Source organism: Athene cunicularia (assembly GCF_003259725.1).
Source record: "Athene cunicularia isolate RWA chromosome 2 unlocalized genomic scaffold, athCun1 chr2_part1, whole genome shotgun sequence".
NCBI lineage: Eukaryota > Metazoa > Chordata > Aves > Strigiformes > Strigidae > Athene > Athene cunicularia.
The window spans coordinates 41,527,594-41,536,276 of NW_020799095.1; the positions used below are offsets into that span (position 1 = coordinate 41,527,594).

General features: G+C 36.5%; 1 protein-coding gene across 4 annotated transcripts in view; it reads right to left on the reverse strand.

Annotated features, from left to right (window-relative positions):
- Positions 1 to 6: 6 nt before the first annotated feature.
- Positions 7 to 8,683, reverse strand: part of WDR37 (WD repeat domain 37) — a 44,941-nt gene continuing 36,264 nt past the window's right edge. For all 4 annotated transcript variants that reach the window (XM_026842366.1, XM_026842364.1, XM_026842363.1 and 1 more), the window contains 3 exons: positions 4,302 to 4,436; positions 3,526 to 3,640; positions 7 to 2,164 (listed from right to left, as the gene is read on the reverse strand). In XM_026842366.1, the coding sequence (XP_026698167.1) occupies positions 2,033 to 2,164; positions 3,526 to 3,640; positions 4,302 to 4,436 (382 nt within the window). In that variant the 3' untranslated portion in view covers positions 7 to 2,032. The remainder of the gene's footprint in view (positions 2,165 to 3,525; positions 3,641 to 4,301; positions 4,437 to 8,683) is intronic.

The following is an 8,683-nucleotide window of genomic DNA, read 5'->3' on the forward strand; positions in this document are numbered from 1 at the left end:
AGTGAAAATAAACTTTGATACCATCCCTTAACCCTCATTATCAGCCTTAAAACTCTACAGCTGCCTTCTCCAACCTCACTAGTTTTGGTATTTTAAGATTACTTCAGTGCAATTCTGCATATATCTTGCATCTCAAAAGAAAAAAAAAAGAAAAAAACAAGGGACCAAGCTACTATGATGACCTGTACTATGAAGACACTACATAACATTCTCCATTAAATATCTTGAGCTTCCTTAATGTTACATTGCAAACCTACGTCCAGGACCTCAGTTCCCCTACAATTACTCAACGATGCATTCATCATCCCATTCCATTTCACTCCAATGCCATCATATGCTAGTTACAGGAGAACCAGTTAATACATCTTAACATCATTATAAACAGTGCCATAGAGGACATGAGCACAGCTATAGTTTCACAAAATCATAATCATGAGATAAAAAGTTTGTAATACTTATGCCAACCCACCATAAACTCCATGACTCCCATTGTAAGAGTGCACCCTTGACTTACCCTCACCCTTCATCTTATACTGTGATATGTCAGACAGTTAGGGGCAGTATCTCCTTTAGCTAAAAAGAAGTGTCTGTCTGAAGCAGCCTCTGTTCTTTCAAAGACGTCAGCTGCCACATGCATTGACATATAATCAGCAGCTGTGGCGTAACACCCCACTGCCAGTGCAAAAAAGGCTAAGCACAGCAAAACCAGAGCAAAACCATTTGGGAGAAAGGAGGGAGACCTATGTTAATTACCCCCTTTTGGAACAGAATAGGGACTGCAGCAGCCCTTGCCACAGCTGAGAACAGAAAGGTGACAGATGATGTTTACTGATTGTATTGCTCCATTAACTTTAAGTGTTACTTATCTTAAGGATCACATTTAGTATGATTGTCTGTCTTCTCATGTCAGAGATAGTGCTTCAGCCAGAGACCAAAAGTGCTTTTTTCTAGGCTACAGAGAGATTCAATGCATCTTGACCAACATTCATTTTTGAGGTAGTACTCATTTTCTTTGTATTGCTGGCTCAAAATAAAAATATGGGAAGTGAACACAATTAAAAGTATGCTCACTGTAGATATATTTAAAAAAAAAAACAAAAAAAACCAAACAAACCCAACCCCAAAAAAACCTATTTCCTTTCTGGGCAGATCACCAAAAAGAAGCAATCCTTCTTACAAAGGTCAGCTCACATTCACTGGTAAAGTCAAACTTTCATAAATGGTTTATAACAATAGCTATAAACTAAAGTGCTTCAAAATTTGCTTGACTAGATTTCAGTGATTAGAATCATAATATTCTGGACTTTTGATAGTATGAAATGCCATGAGATTTTATATAAGAAGGGCAGAATTAGTATTTTTCTTTTTTCTTTTTTTTAAAAAAAAAAAAAGTACGAAAAGCATTCCAAACAAACCTGGCAGTCTATACTCACTACAAATTACTTGCATCTTCCTTCTCAAATCTACTATTTCTCCAGTAACTGGAACAGAAATGGAGTTGAAGTTGCCCTATACTGCAGCACTAAAAAAAGTATTCCGAATCAGATGCAAACAGGAAAATGTTTACAATCATACAACTAGTGAAATCCACACTTCATTTCAAAGTCTTAGCCCTGCAGATTCTTTTTAACACAAGGCAGATATGTAGTCATGAAAAACGTAACAGACTCTATACACTCTCTACATTGATTACGGAAGTTTCACATTTATGTCACAAATGTAATGCCCTACTGTGTATCTATTAAATGCTAAATAACTTATGAACATTTATGTGCTCTATGCAACAGTGAACATATTGACCAGTGGATGCCAAAATATAAAAGTTCATACACAAGACAAACTAATTTTTTTTAAAAAAATCACATTTTCTGTACAATTCATGCAAACTGTGCACAATGTGGTAACAAGAACAACATTTGCTAAAGTCTCCACTTAAGGAAGAGCTTTTACAGCGACAGCAGACCAATGTTCAGAAAAGTCTGCAAAAGTAGAAGTCCATGGCAACATAAAATGCAAAAATTCTTCCAGCATTTCATTTTTCTTGTAACAAAGCAGGGATGTTGATGTTCCAACCAATAGCCTGGCGATCAAATCCACATGTGAAGAGGTTACATATTGGATGGTCCTCGCTCCATGCTGAGCAACACACCATTCTTCTGTGGCCCTGTGACAGTTCAGGGGAGAGCAGTATTACTTACAACGTATTTTGAAAGTTTCTGTGTCAACAAAGTAGTGTGACTCAAAATGCAAATGCTCACACTAGTTTCTACAAACAGTACTTGAGCATCCTAAAGGTCAGTTACTTTCATCTGCAACATAAAAATCTTTGTTATGATAAGATTCATTAGTATCAGTGCCAGACCCATAATGATGATGATAGCACATAAACAGAGGCACCAAAACTTTTGAGTTTTCCAAGGTATGTTTGCTATCCAACTACATCTTATTTATAAAAGCAAATCGAATTTTGATTTTAGCATTTTTATTTATAAAAGCAATCTTAAAATGCAGAACTACTTGCCAGCAACGACTTTGTTATTAACCTGCTAATTAAGTGTCCATCACATTGATAATTCAGAAAAAATACTACTACAGCAAGAGGAATATCATATTGAGGAAATGCAAAACCTTATCTATTGGTCAAATCTAACAGTAACAAAACCGCCTCAAAGAGAATTCTGACCAGCATGTAAGGTTTTTTTTTAAAAAAGACTGCTATGATTTCAGTAATTAAGGAAAAGAAAAAAGGGAAAAAAAAAGAAAATTAAACACTAAACAATATACTAAAAAAAAAGAGCTAGAGAAATACTAAAAAACACCAAAGTCTTAAAACCTCTTCCTAAATTCTGTCAAGAGCTGCTAAATCCACCCAAAAAAAGCCTACTGAAGTGGCATAATTCAAATAATTTTGTTTAGTCTATTTGCCTCATTGGAGATGCTTGCCATGCCAAACAGCACCACAAATGCAGGAAATCTGATGGCTGCAGCAAGAATGGTTTAATACATGGCAGCAACTATCAAGAATGTATGTGCATAAGCACAGAAGGAAAACAATAAAAATTATCACCAGATCATGCAAGGTGAGCTCACAAAACCGACCCCCACTTTTTTCCTTTCATGTTTCTTCACATATTAAACAATGTATAACTGAATAAAATCCAAACATTAAACCTCATAGTGAGTCACTTTTCTGACACAATTCATATCAAGATATAAAAACACATTTTAAATGCTCTTACACATTTTTTTCCATTTCACGGAGAGCACAAGCATTAGTTTCACTTTAAGTAAGGAGAAAAATCATTATGAAATCCACCTGAAATGTCATTTCCAATTCCATTAAAAAATTCAAAAAGTGTTATTTATTTCCATGTTGGTCAATTTCAATAACTAACAGCAACATATTTGTACAGACAAGTGTCTTTCATGATTTGTTCAGCTTTTAATCTAGAGAGACCAAATCCTTCTTTTAACCTTGTATGAAAGAAGAACAAACATGCTTTAAGGATATAAATATTCAGTTACCTGTCTATTACTGCGAGGGAGGCGTGCTAATCGCACTCCTGACATGTCAAATAATCTCACTTGTCGGTTGTCATGTGGAAGGGCAATGATTCTTTGGCCAACACATACATTAATCCTGCACAGAAGAGACAAAAGTAGGTTATGTACAAAACAGTGAGAGTGACAAATAGAATTTGACAGTACAAGTTTAAGCTCATGGGAAGTGATACAGCTGAATTTTTCCTGAGTAGAATTCACAAGTGAAAAAAGAGTATTAAACCATTAAGGTGTTCTCTATTGTACTAGCTGCTCAAATAGCCTTAACATCTGCATCCTGTATGAAAAACATCAGAAAAGCAATACTATGTATTTACTGAAAAACAATGACGATTACACATACATTTTATAAAATCACTTCAGGCCTTTTTCAAAATCTGACAGATCTTAACTATACTTTTAGTGACTAAAATTAAATGTATATTCAGTGAATTTCAGTTGGAAGGGACCTACAACGATCATCTAGCCCAACCGCCTGACCACTTCAGGGCTGACCAAAAGTTAAAGCATGTTATTAAGGGCATTGTCCAAATGCCTCTTAAACACTGACAGGCCTGGGACATTGACCACCTCTCTAGGAAGCCTGTGCCAGTGCTTGACCACTGGGTCAAGAAATGCCTCCTAATGTTCAGTCCAAGCCTTCCTGGCACAGCTTTGAAGCATTCACACGTGTGAAAGAAATAAAGAATTAATTGGGAAAACATGAATTAAGAAAAATATTACCTCAGAGATCTGCTTACCTGTTGACTGCAGAGTCTGTACGGATTGTTGCAATAGGAGACCTCATGTTTTTCAAATCCCAAACTTTTACAGTACGGTCATCACTACCAGAAACAACGTTATCTCCCACAGTGAAAACTGCAGATGTCACAGTGCTAAACAATCAGGGGTAAAAAGAAAGACATCAACCTCTCAAGTTCTTTATTAAAGTAGCATCTAATTTAAAGGTCTATTTTCTGTTCCTGTGTTTCCTTCCAAATATGTAACTTAATGCTTTTTTTTTTTTTTAACCCAAAGTAACTTGAAATATTAAAACCCCAAGTGGGTACTTAGAATAAAAAAATATTCTTAACAGAAGCTGTGTCATTTAAGGCATACAGGGCTTGACTGGCCCAAGCACTAAGAAAAGAAGCCCAACAGTGGAGAGTCACTCTGCAGGCATCCCTATATTCTACTGATCCTAGTATGAGCTAAACATGTCCAGTCTTGAAACCTTAACTCACCTGTGAAGTTCTGTATTAATGTCCAGTAGGCTTATCAGACAACCAAAACTGCATTTCCTCTCAGGTGTTTTAAGACCAGTAGTCAAGTCCTTTTACTTTCCATCCAAAGATCTGCAGAACTACCTCAGGCATTTGTCATTCTCAGCACCGATGAGGTCCAAAATACCTGAGATGTAGCTAAAGCTATTTTGAACACACACCTAAGCATGCCGTAATATATGCACAGAGCTTGCAGTATAATTCCACTAACAATACCTACAGCAATATAATAATTTCTAATTGTTATTTCTATTCCTATTTTACAAGTAGCTAAAGTCTGAGAGTCTGATAAAAAAAAACGTCAAGTAGTAGTAGCAGTAAGAAGCATGACCAGACAGTTCTGAAAATTTTAACCATTATGTCTACAAACGTACAAGGGCAGCCAGAGGAAGACTCCCAAGAATATTTCTAGTAATTGGAAGTGTAACATATTACTTTCAGAAGAGATTATATAAAGAATTTTATTATCTCTGCATTTCATACTTTCAGAGAACAGTACACTGCTGATCTTAAATTACCAGTTCTCATGATGATGAGCTTTTAAATCTTTAACCTATTATTTCATATTAACCAACTAAAGTTTTTGTACTACTATTTTCATTTCAATACTGCGTGAATTGCCAACTCAAAACCAGTTATTTTCTGCCCACACAATGTACTAACAAGGCATTTTTTGTCTCTCCCTAAAATCATTAGGGAAGTCTTCTCAACTCTGTTTCTACAGATTTGGTTTAATGACCTATCTTGTAACTTGAGTCATGCACATCAATTTCTTAGAATTTAGTATTTTTAATTTAAGCTGTCAGTTGTTACTGTCACTTTGGCTGTTCTGCAGAAATTTGAATTCATGTCCTATCTAAACTGCTGACTGAGATTAGTACTAGCCAAGTCACAACGGACCAGTTTACGCAAGCCTCTTAATTTAAACTGACACCAAATTAAGTTTTAATTAGGATGAAGGCCCACTTAATTCATGATACCAAGTTTGCTAATGCATTATTAGAGTGCAGCTAAGCTACCAGGGAGATGATTACAATAAGCACCAAGAGGTCTTCACCTAATCTTCTGGACTTTATGAACCAAAAGTCAAGAAGTTAAAACACACACGAAGGCCACAACTAATGAGTCTCTTTCATCAGGCACCATCACATTTGGGAAGAAAACTTATTCATGTAGTCACGTTACTGAAAAGTAGGGTTGGTATGTTCTTCGCACCAAACTTGTCTTCTTCCTTTAAATTTACCATCTGCATTTCTCTCCTTACTAGTTCTTTATACAAGCTGCAAAATACCTCTGTAAAATGTTTCAAACTTTCACTAAACTCCATACTGGTATAGCTCATTTGAAACAATGTTTACAGGTTTAAAATTCACTATTAAATCTCCATACATTGCACACACACTGGGAGACTTCTTTGTACACAACATTGTAAGGAATTCAAGTCTTAGAAAATCTCCAGGTGAGTCAATATACAGCATTTTAGTATTCTGCTGCCAACACAGGAATCTGATCTGCTTTCCCGTCATCAATTTTCTTCCAATTACCGTTGGAATATGTTGCGAAACTGTCTTAAAATAACCTTCCGAATTTGGATGCTTTTTTCCCCACAACTTTAAACAGCTTTCCAGCTTCTTTGATCTCATATTGGTTCTCCTTTATCATTGTCAAACATGGTTAAGTTTATTTGAACACACAAAGTTTTTTCTTTCTTAGTTTTATAATTTTTCAAATGAAAACATTCAAAACTATCACCATGCAAAAAGAATGCCAACTCCAGGTTAGCTAGACCCTTACTGCTCCTGTAAAAACACGACAACTCTCAAAAGAAAACAAAATCTTCTTCTGTACTGTTTTCAGTTTAACTATTCAGATATTACTAGGTACACTAACAAAAAATTTGCAAAATAAAAATGTAATGAAGTTCTGCTGTAGCGCACTCCAGCACTGGGCAAGTGATAGACAAAGGGAAGGCTGCCAGGCTGTTTTCAATGACATCTTTAAAAGTGTTTAGTGGTCTTAGTCCTCTGCCTATCCTCCTAACAGGTCATCCCTGTAAGGCACTGAAGGCTGGGATATGCACTGTTTGCAAGCATATGTTGACTATGAAAACAGTCTTTTCCTAAGGAGCTTTGAACTCAAAGGCTAGATATAAAAGCACTTTTTACTGAACCCACTGTTTATGATGACAAATTTTGGTCGCAGTCCTAGATATTATGCTTTAAAAAAAATGAAACATTGCTCTTCTAGGGAAGATACACTCGATTCAGTTCTCAGAGATACCTCATTTTCAGAATAAGATTGCAAGACTAGAAGTTTTAAGTAACTTAATACCAAGTCTAAAAAGGCCAAAAGCAGTATCATTCTCACAAACTTGACAACTCTGGTGAGGGTTATTGACACTTGACTGCCATCTCAGTAAGGCTCAAGTGGGCTTTTCGGTTTTGGGGGTTTAAGTGGAACATATTAATATTTTAAAAAACACATACATTTAAATTCAAGAACATGTATAATGCTGCTGGCTTAAGAAAACATGAGCAAGTGCTGTGCTCACAGGTTTTCTTATGCACTATAAACCATGCTTTGTCTCTGCTGCTCCAAACTGGGGCATCCCTTAAGGTGAGACAGATATATCTCTTTTCTTTAGTTCTGTTTTTTTACTTAAGATAAAATAGCAAAAGGAAGAAAGGCCACTTCCTACTTATAAAATAAACAGGATTTCAGCCCAACTAAAGGGAGAAGGTGAGAAGAAAGGGAAGCAAGGTCTGTGTGGGAATAAAAAATTTGGCAGAGCAGTCAATACACAAATAACCTTTCAAAAGTATTGCCTCCCTAACACCACTCATATCAGAAAAAATTAAAAGACTTTTTCCTGTGTTTTCATGTGGCTAGTTTTACTTTCTGTTTATACTAGTCTTCAGTTTGTTCTAACCCAGCTAAAACTGTGGTTAACATCCCCTTGGCTAAATTAATAAAAAGTGTCAAGAAAAGATCATCAGATCCCGTGTTAATGGAATGCTAGAAGACATTAGGTTTTTAATAACTCAAAAAGATGACAGGTATTGTAGGACATTAAAAAAAAAATTGGCAAAGAAGCAGCAGTCTTTGTGACACTTCAAACCATGGGTCCCACAGGGAGTTTGGTGCACTACAACTATTCTCCAGAAAAGCTTCTGCCTCCGCCAAACCCCAGTAAAACTCATTTATCTTGTCATAGGGAGCAGCCGAGCGTGAACTTCCAGCTGACAGTGCGGCACTTCCTCACCACACACCGTTGCCTGGCCTCGAACATCCTGCTCCCTCCGTGGGTCTCAATCAACAGAAATACTGTTGTGCTAGCACTCCTCATTAGGCTGAACAGCTGTCTCCCCAGTCACACTGAGACACAAAACTGTTTTGCATAACAATCTGCTGAAATTTCACACATAGAGGAAGGGGGGGGGAGGGGAAAAAAAAAAAAAATGTTGAAAATGTTGGACCATGAAATGCTGAACCCTTATTGGCAATGTACCAAAAAACAAGTTAACACTGCTCTTCCCATTTTGATTTGCAGCCTATACTGGGATTTACCACTGAACACTGGGAGACAACATGTTTCCACACCTGTGAAAAGGCATCTACTCATAAGCATTAATTTGTGTGGGATGAAGTTCTGGAGAAAATGCACTAAAACAGAGCTTTCAGATAAATTTATTCAATGCACACCAAATTATAGTTAAGCAGAAAATCTGAGTGCTCAAATATGCCTCTCACATTTTAAGTAGTAAAATTCATGAGCAAAACCTAAGGAAGCTCTATTTGGGACAGCATTTCCTGCACAAGGATTTCTTTTAGGGGAACAAAGTGTATCCCCCACAGAGAGC